Source organism: Bubalus kerabau, chromosome 1 (genome assembly GCF_029407905.1).
Source record: "Bubalus kerabau isolate K-KA32 ecotype Philippines breed swamp buffalo chromosome 1, PCC_UOA_SB_1v2, whole genome shotgun sequence".
Lineage (NCBI taxonomy): Eukaryota > Metazoa > Chordata > Mammalia > Artiodactyla > Bovidae > Bubalus > Bubalus kerabau.
In genome coordinates this window covers 237,261,078-237,285,569 of record NC_073624.1, presented here as the reverse complement: position 1 = coordinate 237,285,569, position 24,492 = coordinate 237,261,078, and the positions used below count along the sequence as shown (strand labels likewise).

General features: G+C 39.3%; 1 protein-coding gene and 1 long non-coding RNA gene across 4 annotated transcripts in view; both read left to right on the top strand.

Moving 5' to 3' along the window:
• LOC129642263 (anaphase-promoting complex subunit cdh1-like) overlaps positions 1-15,397 on the top strand; it is a 32,128-nt gene extending 16,731 nt beyond the window's left edge. For 2 of the 3 annotated variants that reach the window (XR_008709581.1, XM_055566812.1), the window contains exons 3-5: positions 6,703-7,067; positions 10,066-10,161; positions 15,206-15,397. Coding sequence is in view for 2 of the 3 variants with exons in the window: in XM_055566812.1 (XP_055422787.1) it covers positions 6,703-7,067; positions 10,066-10,161; positions 15,206-15,222 (478 nt within the window). In the remaining variant the exon portion in view is untranslated. The remainder of the gene's footprint in view (positions 1-6,702; positions 7,068-10,065; positions 10,162-15,205) is intronic. The other variant, XM_055566813.1, reaches the window with a different exon arrangement.
• Positions 15,398-17,622: 2,225 nt separating this feature from the next.
• On the top strand, positions 17,623-22,511 carry LOC129642262 (uncharacterized). Its single transcript, XR_008709580.1, has 3 exons — positions 17,623-17,731; positions 18,596-18,637; positions 21,443-22,511. It is a non-coding gene; the product is annotated as an uncharacterized LOC129642262 (long non-coding RNA).
• The last annotated feature ends 1,981 nt before the right edge of the window (positions 22,512-24,492 follow it).

The window sequence follows — 24,492 nt, the reverse complement described above, 5'->3', positions numbered from 1 at the left end:
AGTCCTTCCAATGAATATTCAGGATTGATTTCCTTTAGGATGGACTGGTTGGATCCCCTTGAAGTCCAAGAGATTCTCAAGAGTCTTTGCCAACACCACAGTTTAAAAGCATCAGTTCTTCAGTGCTCAGCTTTCTTTACAGTCCAAATCACATCCATACATGACTACTGGAAAAACCATAGCTTTGACTAGATGGACCTTTGCTGGCAAAGTAATGTCTCTGCTTTTTAATATGCTGTCTCAATTGGTCATACATTTTCTTCCAAAGAGCAAGTGTCTTATAATTTTATGCATGACTGCAGTCACCATCTGCAGTGATTTTGGAGCCCCCAAAAATAAAGTCTGTCACTGTTTCCACTATTTCCCCATCTATTTGCCATAAAGTTATAGGACCAGATGCCTTGATCTTAGTTTTCTGAATGTTGAGTTTTAAGACAACTTTTTCACTCTCCTCTTTCACTTTCATCAAGAGGCTCTTTAGTTCTTCTTGGCTTTCTGTCGTAAGGGTGGTGTCATCTGCATATCTGAGGTTATTGATATTTCTCCCCACAATCTTGATTCCAGCTTGTGCTTCCTCCAGTCCAGCATTTCTGATGATGTATTCTGCATATAAGTTAAATAAGCAGGGTAACAATATATAGCCTTGATGTACTCCTTATCCTATTTGGAACCAGTCTGTTGTTCCATGTCCAGTTCTAACTGTTGCTTCCTGATCTGCATACAGATTTCTCAGGAGGCAGGTCAGGTGGTCTGGTATTCCCAACTCTTGAAGAATTTTCCACAGTTTGTTGTGATCCACACAGTCAAAGGCTTTGGAATAGTAGATGTTCTATTAAAGCAGAAGTAGATGTTTTTCTGGAACTCTTTTGCTTTTTTTGATGATGTAAAGGATGTTGGCAATTTGATTTCTGGTTCCTCTGCCTTTTCTAAATCCAGCTTGATCATCTGGAAATTCACAGTTCATGTACTGTTGAAGCCTGGCTTGGAGAATTTTGAGCATTACTTTACTAGAGTGTGAAATGAGTGCAATTGTGCATTGAGTTTAAGCATTCTTTGGCATTGCCTTTCTTTGGGATTGAAATGAAAACTGACCTTTTCCAGTCCTGTGGCCACTGCTGAGTTTTCGGCATATTGAGTGCAGCACTTTCACAGCAACATCTTTTAGGATTCAAAATAGCTCAACTGGAATTCCATCACCTCCACTAGCTTTGTTTGCAGTGATGCTTCCTAAGGCTCACTTGACTTCACATTCCAGGATGTTTAGCTCTAGGTGAGTGATCATACCATCCTGATTATCTGAGTCATGAATATCTTTTTCATATAGTTCTGTGTTTTCTTGCCACCTCTTCTTAATATCTTCTGCTTCTGTTAGGTCCATAACATTTCTGTTCTTTATTATGCCCATCTTTGCATGAAACGTTCCCTTGGTATCTCTACTTTTCTTGAAGGGATCTCTAGTCTTTCGCATTCTATTGTTTGCCTCTATTTCTTTGCATTCATCGCTGAGGAAGGCTTTCTTATCTCTCCTTGCTATTCTTTGGAATTCTGCATTCAAGTGGGTATATCTTTCCATTACTCCTTTGCTTTTTGCTTCTCTTCTTTTCTCAGCTATTTGTAAGGTCTCCTCAGACAACCATTTTGCCTTTTTGAATTTTTTTCCCCTTAGGGATGTCTTGATCCCTGCCTCCTGTATAATGTCACAAACTTCCATCCATAGTTCTTCAGGCACTCTGTCTATCAGATCTAATCCCTTGAATATATTTCTCACTGCCACCGAATAATCATAAGGGATTTGATTTAGGTCATACCTGAATGGTCTAGTGGTTTTCCTTACTTTCTTCAATTTAAGTCTGAATTTGGCATTAAGGAGTTCATGATCTGAGCCACAGTCAGCTCCCAGTCTTGTTTTTGCTGACTGTATAGAGCTTCTCCATCTTTGGCTGCAAAGAATATAATCAATCTGATTTCAGTATTGACCATCTGGTGATGTCCATGTGTAGAGTGTTGTTGGAAGAGGGTGTTTGCTATGACCAGTGCGTTCTCTTGGCAAAACTCAATTAGCCTTTGCCCTGCTTTATTCTGTACTCCAAGGCCAAATTTTCCTGTTACTCCAGGTATTTCTTGACTTTCTACTTTTGCATTCCAGTCCCGTATAATGAAAAGGACATCTTTTTGGGGTGTTAGTTCTAGAAGGTCTTGTCAGTAATCATAGAACCGTTCAGCTTCAGCTTCTTCAGCATTACTGGTCAGGGCATAGACTTGGATTACTGTGGTATTGAATGGTTTGCCTTGGAAATTAACAGAGATCATTCTGTTGTTTTTGAGATTGCATCCAAGTACTGCATTTTGGACTCTTGTTGACTATGATGGGTACTCCATTTCTCCTAAGGGATTCCTGCCCACAGTAGAAGATATAATGGTTATCTGAGTTAAATTCACCCATTCCAGTCCATTTTAGTTCACTGATTCCTAAAGTGTTGACGTTTACTTGTGCCATCTCCTGTTTGACCACTTCCAATTTGCCCTGATTCATGGACCTATCATTCCAGGTTCCTATGCAATATTGCTCTTTACAGAATCATACTTTACTTCCATCACCAGTCACATCCACATCTGGACGTTGTTTTTGCTTTAGCTCCATCTCTTCATTCTTTCTGGAGTTATTTCTCCACTTTCTCCAGTAGCATATTGGGCACCTACTGACCTCTGGAGTTCTTCTTTCAGTGTCCTATCTTTTTGCCTTTTCATTTTGTTGAGGGGGTTCTCATGGAAAGAATACTGAAGTGGTTTGCCATCCTCTTCTCCACTGGACCACGTTTTGTCAGCACTCTCCACCATGACTCGTCCGTCTTGGGTGGCCCTACATGGCATGGCTCATAGTTTCATTGAATTAGACAAGGTTGTGGTCCATGTGATCAGATTGGTTAGTTTTCTGTGATTGTGGTTTCCAGTCTGTCTGCCCTCTGATGGAGAAGGATAAGAGGCTTATGGAAGCTTCCTGATGGGAGAGACTGACTGAGGCAAAACTGGGTCTTGTTCTGATGGGCAGGGCCATGTTCAGTAAATCTTTAATCCAATTTTCTGTTGATGTTGTTGGCTGTGTTCCATCTCTGTTAATTACCTGGGGCAAACTATGGTGGAGGTAATGAGGATAATGGTGACCTCTTTCAAAAGGTTCCTTGCATACACTGCTATTCTCAGTGTCCCCAGCCCTGCAGCAGGCCACCACCAACCCACGCCTCCCCTGGAGACTCCTGGATACTCACTGGCAAGTCTGGGTCAGTTTCTTGTGGGGTCACTGCTCCTTTCTCCTGGGTCCTGGTGTGCACAAGGTTCTGTTTGAGCCCTCAAAACAAGAGTCTATTTCCCAGTCCTGTGTAAGTCTGGCAGCTCTATGGTGGGGTTAATGGCAACCTCCTCCAAGATGGCTTATGCCATACCCAGGTCTGCTGCCCCCAGAGCCCCTGCCCCTGCAGCAGCCCACTGCTGACCCATACCTCTACAGGAGATACTCAAACACAGTTTTTTCTCTGTCTCTGTGGGGTCTCTGGGTCCTGGTGCACACAAGGTTTGTTTGAGTCCTCTGAGTGTTCCTGGTGGGTATGGGGTTTGATTCTAAATGAGATTTCACCCCTCCTACCATCTTGCTCGGGCTTTTCCTTTGCCCTTGAACATGGGGTATCTCCTCAAAGTCACTCCAGTGCCACGCAGCCACTGCTCCAGCACCTACCATCTTGATGGGACTTCTCTGTTCTTGGAAGTGGGGTATCTCCTCAAAGTTGCTCCAGCACCACACAGCCTCCGCTCTACTTGAGTGGGTAGACTTTCCCTTCTCCAGGGGATCTTCCCAACCCAGGGATCAAACCCAGGTCTCCCATATTGCAGGCGGATTCTTTACCAGCTGAGCCACAATATATGAGCCTATATAGTTTCACCCCTTCCCTCTGCTCTGTCTTGGATTTTTTGAAACATGTTTCACCCCTGATCATTAAATTGCTAGTTTTAAATTTAAAATAGCCTTATCACTCTATGAGAACATTTGCATCTCAATAGCTGTTGACCTGTGGCTTTTAAAAATTTCGTGAAATTCAAAAAACTGGGAAGTTTACATTTTTCCATCTTGAGGTAGATATTCTAATTTTCCTTACTGTTTGATGAAAGGATCAAGTTCTTCAGGATTTCCTAGTTTCTGGTGCTCCTTCCTAATAAATGTTCTCCCACTAAGGTCTTCCATTGACAACAGAACCCAATGCCCCTGGCCTTCTTGAGCTATGTCTCTTGTTTAATTTAAATGAGCTTGATATTACATTACAATCTCCTCTCTTTTGTACTTGGCTTGTGTCCTTGAAGGAAAGTAAAATAAGGTCAAGTTTGATACAGCAAATAGCTGACTCTGAGGAAAGTACATCTAGGAAGTAATTTAAGGAAAATAGGCTGGTGCTAGAGACATAGGTTTTGAACTGTGGTGCTGGAGAAGACTCTTGAGAGTCCCTTGGACTGCAAGGAGATCCAACCAGTCCATTCTGAAGGAGATCAGGCCTGGGTGTTCTTTGGAAGGAATGATGCTAAAGCTGAAACTCCAGTACTTTGGCCACTTCATGCGAAAAGTTGACTCATTGGAAAAGACTGATGCTGGGAGGGATTGAGGGCAGGAGGAGAAGGGGACAACAGAGGATGAGATGGCTGGATGGCATCACTGACTCGATGGACGTGAGTCTGAGTGAACTCCGGGAGTTGGTGATGGACAGGGAGTTCTGGCGTGCTGCAATTCATGGGGTTGCAAAGAGTCGGACACAACTGAGCGACTGAACTGAACTGAACTGAGAGACATAGGTAAGGAGGTTGCATGTGGAGAAGAGATTTTTTTTTAGAGTTGTAAAATTGTATGATTGGTCTGGCTGAATATTTTTTCAATGATACAGAAAAAATTTAGTAGGGGACTTTTATAGTGTTTAATAGATGAATATTTAAATTCACTGCCCTGTACAGCGGGAAACTGGTCCATAACTGAGCCAAAGTGACTCCACCTCCAATTCAATTCTTTGCTTAAATTTTCTTGTACTTTTCACAGAATGAGCTTACTTTCCAACCTTCTGTTAGGGCTCTTCCTCAGCATCTTCTTCTACCCTTAGCTTCCTAGCTTCTTCCTCAGGAAATATTTACAAACAAGGAAGACACACAGTTAAACAAGCCAATTCAGGTTCCTCCTTGTTACAGTCCTTTATCGGATTTTTTGCTTACTTCCTTTTTTTTTGTCTAGATTTGATTTCAGACTGAACAGAGGGGATTGAGATTGCTCTCTTTGTCAAAACCTCTGACTACACTGTTAGACCAGAGTCAGCAAACTGTAGCTCCAGGGCCAGGTCAGATTATAAAACAGGCTCACCAACAGCTTTATAAATAAAGTTTTATTGGAACATAGCCATATCCATTTGTTTACATTGTGTCTATGGTTGTTTTCACACTGACAGATTAGAGCAATTACCACCAAGATCTCAGGACCCCCCAAAGCCTAAAATTTTATAATGCCTTATACATAATAGAACTCACAAATACCTGTTGAAAAACAGTTTTTCTTTTTTAAGCAAAAATTAACTAGTATCCAAATTAAGTTGACTTGAATCCCTCAAAATAGTTTTCGCATCAATTTCCCCCTATTTAAGTGACTTGAGGTTCCAATTCATAGTTAGTAGAGTTGAAATTTAAGAATACTTCTGTGCAAAAAAATGCTTGGTGAGAAAAAAAAGTACTTATTTTTTATTCAACCCTACAATTTCTGCTTTTGTGTCAGGCACTGTGTTTTGTTTTAATTTTAGTTCCAATTCTTTCTCTGGGTAACTCTGAGGACTTCAGTAAGTGGTTTGGAATCCTATACCATTTCAGACTCTGGAAAGAGTCAAAGTTATTACCTGTTGTTATTATCTCTTAGGTAGAAAGGAACTTTAAAGCATCCAGTCTGTCTTCTAACCAGATTCAAAATGCATTTGTGTTATTGAGTATATGTTAATGGTTTAAATTAATCTGTGTTTAAGATGTAGTTCTGTGACTTCCCTGGTGGTTCAGATAGTAAAGCATCTGTCTACAATGTGGGAGACCCAGGTTCGATCCCTGGGTCGGGAAGTTCCCTGGAGAAGGAAATGGCAACCCACTCCAGCATGGATGGAGGAGCCTGGTGTCCATGGGGTCACAAAGAGTCGGACACGACTGAGCGACTTCACTTTCATTTTCTGTTGGGAAAAGTACCCCCAGGACTGATCAAACTGAATGCTATTTATCTGGTAAATATTTTGGTTCTTGGGAACTACTATTTAGGTCCTAGGTGTACACCACTGAGAGGGTAAAGATGGTTTCAGGTTCGAGACATTTTCTCTTTCTCACAGATGTTTTTGAAGATACATAGATTTGGTATGCACGACTAGTCTTTACAAAGTGCTTCAATACAAATCCCATATGTCAGTTTTCCTTTCAACACCTCCTGAAATTTCATCCTTTCAGTGCAGCTGTTTCCTGCATGTGACCATGTCTTCACTCCCTGCTTGTCACAGATTCTAGCTGACCAATGATGAGAATTTGGAGTTCATGGGAAATAAACACTGAATTCTACCTGGGGACAGTCTCCTTGGTCATGTTGTTGAACAGACCCAGCACATGGCTCTTGTTACCTGCAGCTTACTGAATCCTTGCTTTCATGTTAATTTCTAGCTCCAACTCCAACAACAACAACCACTACTCCCACAACTCCCAGCACTACCACTACTCAAAGAACAGGACCCACCACTACTACTCAAAGAAAAGCGACCATGACTACTACACCTCCAAGAGAAATAACGAGGCCAGTACTCCAACAATGACGGAAACTAATCAGACAGAAACTACTACTTCAACAACCACCATCACCAGTACTCCAGTGACAGCCACCACTATTCCAAAAATGACCACCACTACTACTCCAGTAACAACTGCCACCACTACTTCAACAATCACGAGGTCCACCACTGTTCCAACGACAACAAAGGCTTCTACCTCTGCTCTTCTGATGGCAACTCCCACAGAGGACTTCCAGCCAGGTAAACAGATGTGCTTCTGATCCTTTAGGCTTTAAAGGAGAGGGTATTGACTATGCAGAGCGCTGTGTTAAGTCAGATGTACAATCTACAGTAAAGATTCTTAACAGGCCTCCAAACCTAGCTCTACAGAGTCTGTGAATCCCCTGTCCCCTGTTATATTCATCTTTTATATCTACAAGCATTTACAGAGTGAAGACCTAAGGCTTTTTATCAGACTCTCAAGAAATTCATTAATACAAAACAAAACAAAACGAAACAAAACTCAGATCACTGATCTCGGACATCTAAGGAGAATGGCTCATTTGAACACAGAATTGTGAGGGAAAAATAAGGATGCCAGAACAGAGCCTGGTGAATGAGATTCTGCCCTTTCAAGGATCTCTGAATAGAGATCATTTATTCATTCTAAAGCCTAACCCAACACATGAGGATAAGATTTCAGTGAAGTTAATGCTTACTCTGTTTCCTGTGTTAGGAAACATGCTAACTGCTTTACAACTATTAAGCCACTTAATTTTTATGACAACCCTACCCACTGTCAGTGTGAGTCAATCCTACTTTATATCCCTGAGGACTGAGGCACAGAGTCTGAGTTCATTGTTTCTGTTCATTCATATGAATAGAAAATGGTTGGGTCTAGATTGTGCCCGTTAATTTGAATGTTGGCCTTTGCTGCATTCTATACTGAACATAGAGTTTCTGTTTGGATGAGTTTGTTCTGATCTGACATCCTCACTGGAAAAGCTTTCATACAATTACCCTGCTTTTTCAGGGTGTCAGTGACTTACACATTTTGCTTCTAACCTCCTTTGTTCATGTATCAGAGGAACGCCATTTATACTGATGACAAAGTAAACATCAGATTTAAGTATTATGCAATTTAGAATGCATACATTTGTTTTTTTCCAATTCAGGCTACAGTGTTCATACTTCAAATTTCTGTTAGATAATAGTTTAGGATTAATATAAATGGAGAATATTTTTGAATTACAGGTGGGGAAATAACTTCTCATTTTGTGGACATGTTTGGGTTCAAACTTTCTCTCTTTAGGATTAAAAAGGTAACTTTTATGTGGAGATTCTCAAAGCCTCCACAACCCTTTGGCACTTTGAAGTGGCTCTGGAACTGAAGAGAAACAGAAATATCACAAACTCTTAGCCAAAATGTCTGAGGGAACACATTGATTTCCCTTCACCCCTGTTGATCCATGTGTGTATTCCGTGAGGAGGGATCTGAAGGATTTTCTTCAAGTTGAATTTGGAAGGAGGTCTTTAGGTTGAAAGTGGGATTTTTACAGCCATAAAAGTTTGCAAGAAAAATGCACTAGAGCATCTGTTGACTTTTTCAATATTGATTTAGCTTAATTGTTTGTGCCTGCTGAGGTGGATGGATTAGAGCTCCTGTTTTGAGGGACATGTGTAAGTTATGGCCTTTGTTTAAAGCAGAAGTTCAGGAGGGAAGTGTTGGTGCATATGTTCGTGTGACCTCCTAGGGGTAGTATTAGTTGAGTCTTATACATGTCCTGATAGTTTCCTAGTGAGTTTGAGTTTAGAGTTGAACTTTACAATATAGAAAGGACGTTAGCACTGGAACAGATCTATAGCAGGGGCATTTGTATTTACACTCATTCCCTCTCTGTGCTCTGTGCCCCTGTCCATGCTAGTCACCTGGAATACTCCTGAACTGGTTGGAATTAAAGTCCTAGGAGAACAGGAGAACAGAAAAATGCCCACAAAGACCAAAACTACAGATAGAAGTTAAGATCAACAGGTCTTCTGCACAGATTTAAGTTGAATGAAGACTGTGATCTTTTGATTTTCTTTTATTGTCCTGTTCTTAATTCCTAAAGAGAGCTATATCCTGTTACAAATTTGAGCATTAGACAAAAGCAAAACCAAAAAAAAAAAAGAAAATAAATACACCACCAACAACAATGACCAAAAAACTCCCATAAAAACAAAAATTTTCACAGAAAACAAAAGATAGATCAGAACAAGAGAACAGGTAATGTTGAAATGTGAAGTCCATGGTGAGAAAGTGGAAAGAAGACCAATGAGAGGCAATAGGGAAAGCCTAGGTTTGGGAACTCTTGTTCAGCCAGCACCACTGCCTTGCTCTAAAATTCTGTGATGCTCTCAGAGGAGGGGATATAAAAAAATCTTATTAAGAGGCAACTGGTCAACTCTGCAGGTCAGATAAGATGTTTGATAGAAAATAAAGGAGAGATTTCAAGAAAGGAAAAAGGAAACATAGCCCCGAGAATTCCCAGTAAAGTTTTCTGGTGAGAAATAGAAGATGAGTCAGATAACATATGAAATCAGTCTTATGAAAGGAGTGATCAGAACACAACTGCAGAAGGAGCCAGGGTACCAGGAACATTGCTTTGAGGCTTATTACCAAGACTCAGACAGTGGACAGTACTGACTCCATAAAGTGACTTCAAGAAATTGAATAATCTCAGTATGTTTTCTGTGCTGGTCAATGTGTACATCTCCCTGGAAAGATGTAGATGGGTAATTAGGAACTTGAATAAGGTCAGGAAATCAAGATCGGGGTTCTTGTGAACAAGGTGGGTTAGTGCCAGCCCCAAAGCCATGCTCCACAGAATTGAAATGTCATTGGTATGAATAGAAGTTTGGTATGAATAAACACTTAATTGAGTGTCCTATATACGATGCTCTGTTGATAGGTTTTAAGAGGATACTAAGAGTATAAAAGGAGAAATGATTCTGTCTATTGATAAGCTCTTCAGATCATTATCTAGGTAATATTGATTCTGTCTATTGATAAGCTCTTCAGATCATTATCTAGGTAATATTTATTCATGATAATGAAACACATATATGGCAGGGTAATGTCTCAAGGCCATCCTTGAATACTTCTCTAAGAAAGAGTCAAAGGGTAATTCCTAATTTTAGTTTTGTTTGCTATTTTTTGCTGGAGTTGGAAATTTTCCTCCATGAATTGAACAACATTCTTCCATTCTTATCATTTCAGTACCTTCATCTTCTCCAACGCAGGCTGCAGAAACCAAGCCTACCACCCCATATGAAACAAATAAAACTTGTTCACCATCATACTCTTGCTCAACAGGTAAATTTGTTTTCTTTCCTGAAAGCCTGGGAGCTTTCAAATTTTGATAAATGTTAGCACACTGTTAAGGGCACATATTCTGTAATAACACAGGTCTGACTTGAGTACCTATAAAGGCTACTCCAATTAGCTATATGACTTAAACAAATGTCTTACCCTCTTTGAATCTGTGTTTATCTTTTGTAAAATGGATGGAATTTTACTGATGTAGAATTCTTTCAAGGATTAAATTAGATAAAGACTGGAACATAGTTAAATGGTAGTGATACATAGAGTGGCAACTATGACTGTCACTTAGCATGTCCAGAAATATGCACACCTGAGCAACATAGCTAGCTTGTAAGAATCGGGAACATCCACATGTGCATCTGCATTTCTCTAAATTAAATGAACCAGCCTTTTCTTTAAACTTATTAGTAGGTTTAATTCCCTGGACAGAGCCTTAAAGGGCTTAAATCCAAATTAACCTGGCCCAGACCAGACTAGTCACTTGTTTATGTTTCTCCTAAGCTCCAGAAACTACATAGAAAGAACCACAGGCCCTCCCGCTGCCTTGTTAAGCTTTCATTTCACGTGGACACTTTGAGATGGGTTGAGAACATGGACAGGAGAACCAAAGAGTCATGCCCTACTAGGATTGGGCTATTCCACCAGAAAAGTCTCCCTGCTCTCCCCAATTCTGGAAAATCCATATTCTTTTCAGATGTAAGATTTGTCTTGTCTTTGCTGTGATGGTGAAAAGTGATGCTAAATCCTGTCATCTTTCCCAGCTAACTTGCTACCTGTGGTGGTAAATTTGGGGATGTGGCACATACTGAACTCCTTTGCAATGCAGAGCTGGCTTATGTGTCCTTGTGCCTGTGATGCGGTCAAACAAGGTCAGGCTTTTGAAGACTCCTCATGCATATGACTCATCATGCTCAGGAGCTGCCAATCTGTAGCAGACCCTCAGTATGGCCTACCTTTTGCCAATCATCCCTGGAAGCTGGTTAATAGAAAATGGACCTGCAGTAGGATGCACAGAGGAACCAATTCCACTGGGAATCAATCTCTAAAATATGTCATTAAAACCTGGTCAAGGTAGAGATTTTCGGAATGGATCAGACATTGGAACAGCTGTGTCCCCACAACTTCTGTGACTGCTGCCACCTTGGCAGTGTCTCTGAGCTTCTCCAGCCAAATCCTCACAATGCCCAAGTCAGACTTCAGTGAGTTAAAGCCTCACAAAACAAAGAATTTTAGTATGGAAGGAATTTTGGTCATCATATGGCTTGCCACCCACCTTTTGACAGACAGATGTACCAGCAAACTGTCACTTGTTGTGGTTGTTCATTAGCTACGTCATGTCTGATTCTTTGTGGCCCCATAGTCTGCAACATGCCAGGCTTCCCTGTCCTTCACTGTCTCCTGGAGTTTGTTCAAATTCATGTTCATTGAGTTAGTGATGCCATCCAACCATCTCATCCTTTATCACCCCCTTTTCCTTTTGCCTTCAGTCTTTACCAGCATCAAGGGCTTTTCCAGTAAGCTGGCTCTTCACATCAGGTGGCCAAAGTATTTGAGCTTTAGTCCTTCCAATGAATAGTCAAGATTGATTTCCTTTAGGATTGTCTGGTTTGACCTCCTTGTAATCCAAGGGACTCTCAAGAGTCTTCTCCAGCACCACAGTTCAAAAGCATCAATTCTTCACTGCTAGTTTTATGGTCCAATTGTCACATGCATACATGACTACTGGAAAAAACCAGAGCTTTGACTCTACTTACCTTTGTCAGCAAAGAGATGTTCTGCTTTTTAATATGCTGTCTAGGTTGGTCATAGCTTTTCTTCCAAGGAGCAAATATCTTTTAATTTAATGGCCGCAGTGACCATCCACAGTGATTTTGCAGCCCAAGAAAATAAAATCTGTCATTACTTCCCTTTTTTCCCCTTCTATTTGCCATGAGGTAATGGAACTGTATGCCATGAGCTTAGTTTTTCAAGTGTTGAATATCAAGCCACCTTTTCAATCTCCTCCTTCACCATTATCAAGAGGTTCTTTAGTTTCTTTTCACTTTCTGCCATTAGAGTGGTATCATCTACATATCTGAGGTTGTTGCATTTCCCCTGGCAATCTTGATTCCAACTTGTGATTCATTCAGTCTGGCAGTTTACATGATTTACTCTGCACACAAGTTAAATAAGCAGGATGACAATTTGTAGCCTTGTCATACTCCTTGTCCAGTTCTAACTGTTGCTTCTTGACCAGCATACACATTTCTCAGGAGACAGGTAAGGTAGTCTAGTACTCCTGTCTCTTTAAGAATTTTCCACAATTTGTTGTGATCTATACAATCAAAGAAGTCAAGAAGATCAAACCAATCAATCTTAAAGGAAATCAAACCTGAATATTCATTGGAAGGACTGATGCTGAAGCTCCAATACTTTGGCCACCTGATGTGAAATGCTGACTCAGTGGAAAAGACCCTGATGCTGTGAAAGATTGAGGGCAAGATGAGAAGGAGACAGCAGAGGGCGAGATGGTTGGATAACATCACTGACTCGATGGACATGCGTTTGAGCAAACTCTGGGAGATAGTGAAGGACAGGGAAGCCTGACATGCTGCAGTCCATGGGGTCACAAAGAGTCAGATATGACTTAGTGACTGAACAATAACAACATAATCAAAGGCTTAGCATAGTCAATGAAGCAGAAATAGATGTTTTTCTGGAATTACTTTGTTTTATCCATGATCTACCTAATGTTGGCAATTTGATCTCTGGTTCCTCTGCCTTTTCTAAACCTAGCTTGAACATCTGGAAGTCCTCAGTTCATGTACTTCTGAAGCCTAGCTTAAGGATTTTGAACATAACCTTGTTAGCATATGGAAGGGTTATCCAAGTCATTAAGACCTTTTTGTATCATTCATCATTCTTGCCAACTCTTTTTAATCTCTTCTGCTTCTGTCAGGTCCTTACCATTTCTGTCCTTTGTCATGCGCATTCTTGAATGAAATGGAGAAAGGGAAGACATACCCAACTGAAAGGGAAAGATATATCGAACTGATTATAGAGTTCCAGAGAATAGCAAGGAGAGATAAGAAGGCCTTCTTAAACGAACAGTGCAAATAAAACTGTCATACATTATCTCATTTAATTCTTTCAGGGCACATTTATTTCTTGCCTTTGCCAGACTAAGGAGCCTGTTTAGTACTGTTTTGGAGACAGACAGTCTTCAGTTCAACTGCTAGTTACTAGCTGTGCACCCATGGGCAAGATGTTGCATTCCTCACTGCAAGTTTGTGAGGAATGAAAAATAAGATGTTTGAAAAGTCCATTGCATGGTGTCTCTCCCCACATTGTTCCTATTTTTATATAATAACATAATAGTAATAGCTGATATTTGTTTAACATGGTGTTAAGCACCTTATAAGCATCATCTAATATGACTGCTTTCTGAGATGGGTGCTATCAGCAGCTTATAGTTCTAACGCTTACCTTAGCTAGAAACATAAATATATACATTTATGTGTATGCAAAGGACCTTGATCAAGGTCACATTGTTGAGGGACATTATCAACATTGAAGTCAAGTTTTATCTTGCTCAAGTCCATGCTGCTTTTACAAAATTACCCATTCTATACCTGAAACACTTACCTAAGGTTATAATACAAGTCATGCACAAAGCCTAGACTATAGCTACTGTCTTTGGCTCTCCAAGAAGTAGTCAGAATAATTAAAATGTAAACACAATATGTAAAGTGTAAAACTTTAGAGGGGATATGATGGATTCATTTTCACTGCCATTGCAAAATGACATGACAAAAGTTTTGTCAGTAGTTAAGGACTTTCTAAGACCTTCAGTATTTTCATTGGATGAGAATGTAACTTGTGTAGTGGTTATGAACTGAAGCTCTTGTCCTGTTCTATAGTTGGAAATTTAGAACCATTTCAGAACTACTTCCTCAGCTGTAAAATAGGATTAAGAAAATTGGTATAAGAATATAAAGGTCTTGGTATATAATAGATACTCAGTAAAGAAAGAATCCTGTGTCTGACCTATATGTCAGATAGATTGCTTAGGAAGGTCAACAGTATATGTTCTGTGTAACAAAAGGCATATTTCAAAACACTATTAAAATTTGAACATTCAAAACTTTAAAGCATAATATTCTTTTATATCAAGATTTCAGGTACATAGCACCCTTGTGTGTGTGTGTATGTGTGTGTCTGTATGTGTTAGTTGCTCAGTTGTGTCCAGCTGTTTGTGACCCCATGGACTGTCCCACCAGGCTCCTGTGTATGTGGAATTCTCCAGGCAAGAATACTGGAGTGGGTTGCCATTCCCTTCTCCCAGGGATTATCCTGACCTGGGAGTTGAATCTGGGTCTCCTGCATTGCAGGCAGATTCTTTATTATCTGAGCCATCAGGGAAGCCCATATGGTATCCTTAGAAATTCTACATATATCCTCATATTACATTAGCTTTGGGGCTGATGTAACATATTTTCTAAAGCTCTTTTGGATCAATATCTGGGCATATTGGCACATAATGTAGGAGTTGGATGCCACTGCTTTGGGATATCTTAATGCATTTCACTCACATTTTAAATGTAAAGCCAATGTAACATCTGTTTTGAAAAGGGTGGTTCTGCTGTTTGGTGTGCAGTGGCCTCTGAGCACTCACTGGCAATTTCATAGCTGTCATAAAAAAACTGGTTACCTACCTTAAGTGTAATCTTTAACCTAGTTCTGAGAATGGGCCACTATAACTTCTCGAAAATTGTAGGTAAACATTCTGTGAACATATACTTGTTTCCAAGATAGAAAAAAAAAAAGGTGTCCATTTTGGAAGGGTGGGTGATGAAAATGGTTGAGAAGCGTGGGTTACAGGTTAAATTAAATAATGTTAGTTATTTGATTTAACTCCTGCAGTGCCTACAGCATTTGGCCATATGATTATTCAAGTTTTTATTAATTACTAGAAAGCAATGTGAATGTATTTGATGTTTGCAATGAAAATTCAGTATTTTTATAATTCTAATAAATTTTCCTTCTTGTTGAACAGATGGAATGACACTGTGACAGAGTCTCCAGATCCCCTTTGGCGTAGCTATCAAGTTGTAAGCATACTCCTTCCTACTTCATTAGCCTGATTCACTTGTATGTTTCCTTGGAAGCAAGTTTCATTAGAGATTATTATTATAAGTCTTGTTCACAGTTGATTTTTTCTAATTCATAAAATAAAGGAAGAAAAGAATTTGACTCTTAAATAAGGATGTTTTAATTAATTTAAAAAAATTTATATAGATGCACTATTTTGTTAGAAATATCCAAAAAGTGATATTATACTCCACACAAACATTCTACAAAATGTCTCCTGGCCATAAAATTTGAAAAAAGAGTGAATTAATTCAAGGATAGTGAATTAACATTACATATCAAGGAAAACTTCGATCATCATTAGAGAAATAGCATGCCTTGAACTGACGTGGTGGAATGGGGGCCATCCCAACCAAAACTATTATGCAAATCAAAGTGTGCTTGCTTAAACTTAGGCCCTGTAATATCTTTTTCCAACCCAATTGTCCTCCTATTGAGAAATTTTGAGGCCACTGCTGAGTCTTTCTATATGTAATCCTCCCCATTTGTTGCTGGTGTTTAGTGACTAAGTTTTCTCCGATTCTTTGCAACCCCATGGTAACCTGCAGGCTCCTCTGTCCATGAAATGTTCCAAGCAAGAATATTGGGGTGGGTTGCCATTTCCTTCTCTGGGGAATCTTCCACACTCAGAGATCAAACCCATGTATTCTGCTTGGCAGGTGGCTTCTTTACTAATGAGCCACTTATGAAGCCCTGATCCTCCCCATATGATGACTTTTTAAGGTCCTAAGGTCTTGAACAACTTTGTGATTCTGTAGGATGTTCTCATACGTAGTTTGAGAAAAAATATAAGGAGCTGTAGTCTCATGATGTTCATTAAAGTCTGATCTTTGTAAGTTAGAAGAATTAATCAATAGAATCTTTTCTTTTGGCTCACTTGGTTAAAAAACTTCTTTTTACTATGTGCAAGTAACTCTTAGAAGCAACAAACAAAAAGAGTTTAGGCATGAGAGTAATCCTGATTGCAAGTGGTGAGAGAGTGCAACATGGCCATTGTAAGAGAAAGTCAAGCTCAGAAAAAGTGGAGTTATTTAGTGTGAGATCAATGGCTTTATGTTGCATACCTTAGTGACAATGATAACACTACCATACAGGAATGATATGAAAGATTTTAGCCACTCTCACCCATCAGCTATGGGCACTGATTGATCTGATGAATATGGATAGAATTTGTTTATATCTATTAAATAGCAGAACTGCCACTGTGTAAATGACTGTAATATTGTTATACAGTTAGATTTATGCTGGATTAAAAAAATAAACAAATATTCTGAATGGTGGGATTTTTTTTTTTTACCTTTAGGACAGGTATGTTTAGCAAAAAGTAGAATCATTACAGAAGCAAGTCCACAATAGGCAGTAGCAAAATCGTGGGCTTTTTGTGTCTTGACTCTGAAGATGTCACAGTGTCTCCCAGGTATCCTGAAAACCAAGGAGCATATATTTTGTCCTAGTAGTAAATCAATCTCCTGAACTCCACTTTAAAGAGAGAATTGAACAAATATATGAAGTTGTATAAGAAAAGATGTTCTTTGCTGCTATGTATAATCATAAAAATGTTTCAAATAACCTTAATACTCAATAATAGGGATTGATTAGTCAATTAAACATGCCCATTTATTGCCATTAACAATGTTGGCACTGCAGTGTACTTGCTGACATGAAAAGAAAATGTCAATTGATAAGTGAAAAACTAACTTTTAAAATAATGTAAGGACTTCCCTGGAAGCCCAGTGGGTAAGACTCCACACTTCCAATGCAGGGGTTCACAGGATCCATCCCTGGCTGAGGAACTAAGATCCCTAGATTGTGCAGTACAGCCAAACAAATGTGTGTGTGTGTGTGTGTATATATATATATATATATAAATATCAGAACTAAAAAATATATCAGAACTAAAAAATGTGTCAAACTTACATGAGAAAAAACATTTTTTTGTTTTAAAATCATAAGAATAGTATATACAGAAATACCTTATTCATTTTTAAAAGTATTTGTAATTTAAATATTATAAAACAGGCTCATTTGAAATGTACAGTTTGAGTTTTGACAAATGTATACACCTTTATAAATACCATCACAAGCAAGATACACATTTCCACCACCCCAAATGTATTTGAATTTTAAATTGTCTTAGAATTTCACCATATGATTATAACTTCAGATCATTTGGTCTCACCCCTCATGATAACAAACTAGCCAAATGTTAATAAATATATCTGGGTAATTTATTTTAGGAAGTGTGTTCTACGCATAATTCTAATAATATGGTTTTATTTTGTTGTTTTTTATTTTATTTTTGATCTGCTGATGCTTCTTTAGGGGCTGGTACAAGGTCCATGGATGAGCACCAACAAGGGAGTCTCCATTGGAATCCCTGTTGCTGTCTTGGTAGTATTGCTCATATTTGTGGTATTCTGGATTAACAAAAGTAAGTCACCTCAGGACTGTGCCCACAGGAGTATTCTTGAGCCAAACGACCTGTAGCCCTATATTCCATATGATTTTGGTTTCACATAACTTCCTTGGTTCTTACCTTGTTCTTTTTTATTTTTATTTATCTTAAAATTATCTTCCCAATGAAGAGAAACATGATACTTAATTTCTCCATGGGAGAAATTAAATATGGAGAATTAAGCATTGGTTAGGTAGAGTTGGCATTTGGATATCAACAAACCAGTGTAATATACAAGATTTGTTCACTCCTCCTTTTCCCCTTCCTTCAATAACCAATTTTTGTTCCTATAGGGGGTGAAATTGCTGAGAGTTTTACAATACCCACTTAACAGAGGAACCAAATGAGCCATTGGGAGGATACGTGATTTCAGGGCTAAGAAGAGAACAAAGGGTTTCACAAGGCAGCCACCCAGGGCCTCCTGGTGTCCTTCCACCAGTGTGTGTGTGTGTGTGTGTGTGTGTGTAAAACCTGTCATCTATAGGAGAAACACAACCTCCCATTTTTTTACAGTGAAATGTGATTATATTAAAGTAAGCTAGGGCATGTGGGTGAATGCATTAACCCTAATAATCATAAGATACTTTCCACTAAGGGGTTTATTTGGCTCCTAGAGATTCAAGAAAAGTTATCTGGAGTTATTAGGGAAGACCCCAGATTGATTTGTTTCCCCTTCATTTTAAAAATATTCTTTCCTCTTAATTAATTTTTTCAGTGTCTGATATCTGTACCTATTTTTCTCATATCAAGGTAATAACAGTAATAATATACTTATTGGGGAAAAAAATCTCATGAACTCTTTAGCTTATATGTTTAATTTTCTCTTCATTTCTTATCCAGTTTAGAATATCTTTGCCTGGGTAACAAGATGGAGCTACTATGGTAAGTTCGAAAGACTTTGTGTCAATGCCTTTTGATATTCTTATTAAAAATAAGGAAAATGTCTCTGTCCCTCTCCTCTTTTCCTTCTGAGTTCTCCATTTTATACTCTGGATTCTGAAAAATCTAGTATATAGAGACTCTCCATTGCTGTCTAACCTTCCAGTAATGATTTCAGTGATGTGATGAGAATACATCTCTGTGTTTTCTGCAAATGTGCTAGAACAGTACAGAAACAGCACCTGAAACCAGACCTTTTAGAGCAAAAGAACTAAACTGCAGATTTTGTTTCATGGGCCATTTGAGTGGGTTGTTTGGTTTGTTATTTAATTTAATTCATTGCTTTATTTATTGCATGTCTATTGAGTCCCTATTATATTCCAAAGAGATGAGCAGAACAGACTGAAAACATGTAAATGAATAAGAAGGGCACTTACAGGACTTTCAGAGAAATACCATGGGGAATACAGAGCAGGCTATGTGAGTGAGCCCCAAGGGAGCAGAAGGCAGCTCTGCAAAGATCTGGAGGAGGACACCTCCAGGCTGAAGACCCACAAAGCTGGGACGTGCCTCCAGCTCTCCAAGGTCTCACCATCCCCTATTGTTCCATACCCAGCCTGCTGTGCTCAACTACATTAGTTGTGTGGCCTCAAAACCATTTGACTTTACAGTTGTGTAAATCTACCCCACAGCCCAATAGAAAGTTAATCCTCTTTGTATGCATCCCTGTAGTCATTTGCCCAAACATCTGTAAAGGTGGGAAACCACTGCTGCTGCTAAGTCGCTTCAGTCATGTCCGACTCTGTGCGACCCCATAAACGGCAGCCCACCAGGCTCCCCTGTCCCTGGGATTCTCCAGGCAAGAACACTGGAGTGGGTTGCCATTTCCTTCTCCAATGCATGAAAGTGAAAAGTGAAAGTGAAGTCGCTCAGTCGTGTCTGACTCTTAGTGACCCCATGGACTGCAGCCCACCAGGCTCCTCTGTCCATGGGATTTTCCAGGTAAGAGTACTGGAGTGGGGTGCCACTGCCTTCTCCGCCTACTTCCAAATCCAAACAGCCTGCTTCATCTGGTCCAGCTTGGGCTTTAGGCAAAGTCTTTCTTTGAGAAAATCCATCCCTCTTAAGCCACCAGCCATTATTCCTAGTTTCTCTTTCAGTATTCCTAGTTCTCTTTTATGTTTGTACATAGTCTTTCCTATACCTAAGTTAATCACATAAGCCAGTCGACACAACATGCCTTAAACAATGACCAACACATTGCAACTGTTCCATAAATGTTGACTTTTATTATTGTAGGCATGCCCTTCACATCAATAAACCTGTGAGACAGGCACTAGTATTAGTCTTAGTTTACAGTTTGGAAAACAGGTGTAGAGATGTTGAGTAATATTAAAAGTCACATCACACAGCAGTTAAAAGGTTCCAGTGTAGGTCTCCTCGAGTCCAAAACCCAGACTTATAGAAGTTTTTGACTATCTGCTTCCAAAAATGGAAGAAAAATATATGCTCCCTATAGGCAGAAAAGAATGGAAAATAGCATCCTCTTAGTCCTTTCACTGTTTAGATTTTTAAAATTTTCACTTTTTATCCCCTAATTAGAAAAGAAAATATTTATTGTAGAAAATACCTTACAAAAAAACAAAACAAAACAAAGCTGAGGGTTTCCTCATCGTGTTATTTTGGGGGCAGCTATTAATTTATCATATTGACTTATTTTGAACCACAGACACCTAAACTGTTTCCACACATATGTGACTAATCTGTTTAAAGATCAGAGCTGAGTGAAGATTCAGTGCATTTCATATCATTTCTGGGCAGGCTTAGGTAATGAAAATAGTGACGGCATACAAGTTCTAAGAAAGTAGCTGTATCAAAGCCTCACAAATTACCTTTTTATACCCTTGTTGTGTGAGCGTACAAGCTATAAAAGTCATCTAACTCATAGCTTTCCAATTTTGACCATTAAGACACAGTAAGATTTTTGGCTGCATGATCTAGTACACACTTAGATGAAGCAATGCTATTTTATTGTATCCAGTATGATCTGATACTTTGTATGCTGATATATATTTATCTTAAATATAGGATATAGACCACTAATGGAGAAGGCAATGGCACCCCACTCCAGTACTCTTGCCTGGAAAATTCCATGGACAGAGGAGCCTGGTAGGCTGCAGTCCATGGGGTCGCAAAGAGTCAGACACGACTGAGCGACTTCCCTTTCACTTTTCACTTTCAAGCATTGGAGAAGGAAATGGCAACCCACTCCAGTGTTCTTGCCTGGAGAATCCCAGGGATGGGGGACCCTGGTGGGCTGCTGTCTCTGGGGTCGCACAGAGTCGGACATGACTGAAGCGACTTAGCAGCAGCAGTAGCAGCAGCAGCAGCATAGACCACTAAATAGATTTAATTTAGCCTTCTTTAAAGGGTCACAGTCTCCATTCAGAAAAACACCAACCAAACCATTCCCTGGCCATCTTTGTGAATGTGCATCCTGCTTTAGTACTTCATTTTGATGTCTGATATTTGTCTTCTTACATTTTCAATTTTTGTTTTCTGTTACATAAGCCTCTTAAAGGAGACAAGTCTGAGATTTTGAAATGACTGCTGAGGATTTCTATCACTTTATTAAACAGACTTTCCTAAAACTTCATATTCATAAAATCTGGAAGCTTCTATTGACTTCATAGGCTGTCTGAATGATGTCCAAGGAAATGCAAAAACCCAGTATTGCCTGAACATAAAGAACTGTGCTGCTCATCCTCGAGAAGTGTTTTTCTCTTAATCTTGTTATTCTTTCTACAGTGTGATTCCCTTGAAGGAGTCTCATATTGGAGCTTTGAAACATGCATCTCTGAAGCCTATACAAGCAGAAGAAAATGCCTACATTATTGATGACTCTCATGAAGTCGTGGGCCCAGATTCTAAGGCATTATGTAGAAGACAGTGCCAAGATATCACTATGTCAGAATCCTTCAAGCAGCAGGACAAATTTTTGGTCAGTTTCTGATGACATTCCACGGAGTCAAGAACATTGGATAGAGTGAGTCTAGATCATCTGTGCACAATCAATCTCTGTCACACCAGTCCTAATTTTTTATATTAAAACTGAGTCAATCATTCTGGTCATTGCAGAAATCTCTCCAAAACATGAAAGGTACACTTTAGAATTGTACATTCTCTTTAGACCCTATGAATCCTGTTATCCATCAAGAATTCTCATTGGGGAGACAGAAAACACACTTTGACCTTGGTTAATAAAGCTGTGGAGAGGAGCTGACCACAACTTAAAATCAGCAAATTTAATTTGGTGCTTAAAGGACTTAACATGAAAGCATTTCATGATTTTTTTTTTAAATTGACTCCAAATGTAATATTTCTTGGGACATCAAAGGTTTCAAATCATGGGAGTGTACAGGTTTCTATTTACCCACTGGGAAAATAGACGTGAATGTGATTTTGCCATTATAGGTTGATCTGGTTTCTCAGGGCTCTGGAAATAGAAGGCGTTAAGTGCTTTCCCTGGGACCAGAATGGTATTTTAGCAGTTAGAAGAAGGTAGGGTAATGAGTAATCCATGGAGACACCAGGGTAAGAAAATCAATTGCCATGTGATTTATACTGTTTCTGCTGCATTGGTGCTATAGTTCTAGGTGTTTATGTAGACAATTGGTAGGCTCTGATGGAATTTTTAGAATGAGGTAAGACAGAAATAAATACAAGGAAAGAAAAGAAAAGAAAAGAGGGAGGGAGTAACAAAAGAGGCTTTCTGTTTTGGAAAAGCCAGTTTGCAAATAGAATAGTCTTCTTTGATCATGTTACCAGTTTCCACCAAAAGGCTAAATCATCCTCAATATTGGAAAGATAAAGGGTCTTTTCCATATATAATCAATTCCTGTGTTATATCTTTTTCACAACTCAATTCAATTTTTGTTTTTTCCAGAAGAGTTAGTCAAAGACAAAAAGTAAAGCTGGTTTTAGTCACTTTGAAGTATTTTTGCATGAACAGCTAAGAAGGCTGGAAATTAATTTCACTTTGCGCAAACCCTGAAATAACTCATCTTGAGTTTTTTGTTTTTGTTTTTGGTGGGGGAAAGGGTAGTGGTGTTCAGAGCTGCTCACACCAAAGTGGTCCATGAGGGCTGGATGGTTGATTTTGAAGGCAACATTTTTTAAACTTCTGCAGAGTTGTAGAAAATTAATAGGACCTCTGAATAAAGGTTATGTGGGCAATGAAGAGGTGGTGCTAGTGGTAAAGAACTTATCTGCCAATGCAGAAGACATAAGAGATGTGGGTTCAATCCCTGGATTGGGAACATACTCTGGAAGAAGGCATGGCAATCAACTCCAGTATTCTTGCCTGGAGAATCCCATGGACAGAGGAGCCTGGTGGGCTAGAGTCCATAGGGTTGCGAAGAGTTAGACATGACTGAAGTAACTTAACAACATGTATGCATGGGCAATGAAGATGGCTAAAGATTGCATACTGCTACTGCTGCTGCTGCTGCTAAGTCGCTTCAGTCATGTCTGACTCTGTGCGACCCCATAGACGGCAGCCCACCAGGCTCCCCCATCCCTGGGATTTTCCAGGCAAGAATACTGGAGTGGGTTGCCTTCTCCAATGCATGAAAGTGAAAAGTGAAAGTGAAGTCACTCAGTCGTGTCCGACTCCTCGAGAGCCCATGGACTGCAGCCTACCAGACTCCTCCGTCCACGGGATTTTCCAGGCAAGAGAGCTGGAGTGGGGTGTCATTGCCTTCTCTGAAACATTGCATACTAGTTTTCGTAAATGGAACCACACTGATCTGTTTTAAAAAATTATGTTCCAACTACGATGTTTGTTTTTTTTTAATTCAAGACAGTACGCACAAAGATGGAGATATTGAATTAAAGCCCAGATTTGTAACTTGTCAGGAAAGCCCTAACAACATTGGGCAACATCCCTACGCAGCCAGGGCCCAGTTAGATGGCACCACATCCCTCAGCCCTTGCCTTGCCTGCAGCCTCATGTTTGTTACCTACTTTGTTACTTGTGGGGCTTTGAATTTATGATTTGTGCTATCTTCTCCAAGTCCTTCCTAAAGTTTGTGATGGCACATTACAAGTTCTGGAAATCTGCTTAACTTTGTTTAATCCAGCATTTCCAAAATTTGTTGGAATCCCCTGAGCACAGTGACTACTGGCATACCCAGTAGCATTCTGTGAAACAAGACCTGGGGTGTGGGAGAAAGCAGGCAGTACTCAGAATCAGAGATAGGCCCTGAGCTCTAATTCCAAATTGTACCGGGAACATTGGATGCCATTAGAGTAAATCATTCTTTATGCCTTATTTTTAAATGAAGTGTAGTTGATTTATAATGTTGTGTTGATTTTTTCTTTTTGCACCTATGAGAGTTATTCCCACACTTACATTGGTGTATAGTGGTAATTTCAATGACATGATATTTGTGAAAAAATGAAACTGAAAATCACTTCAGAAATACAACGGGTTTCTGTTTATAGAGTTTCTCGTGATAGGAAATCTAGCATCAGTGCTCAATAAAGAATTTCAGTGATATTGCATTCACAAATTTCTCATTATATGGTCCCTTTTATTATTTTTCTGAATAACAGTTCTGTTCTAGAAAAATTTATATGGGTGATTTGGCTATCATTTTATGCTATAGAAAAATTTGTCAATAATTGAGGGGGTAGAATGGATTAGAGGGAAGGAAGGGGAGGTATTTAACATTAAGTTAACATTAAATTCTTTCCTTTAAAAGTGCCGATCAAATAGAATGTATTGTTTGTTTGTTTGTTTGTTTGTTTTTGAGACCATTGCGATTCCATTGTCTTCTGTTGGTCTAGGGACATTA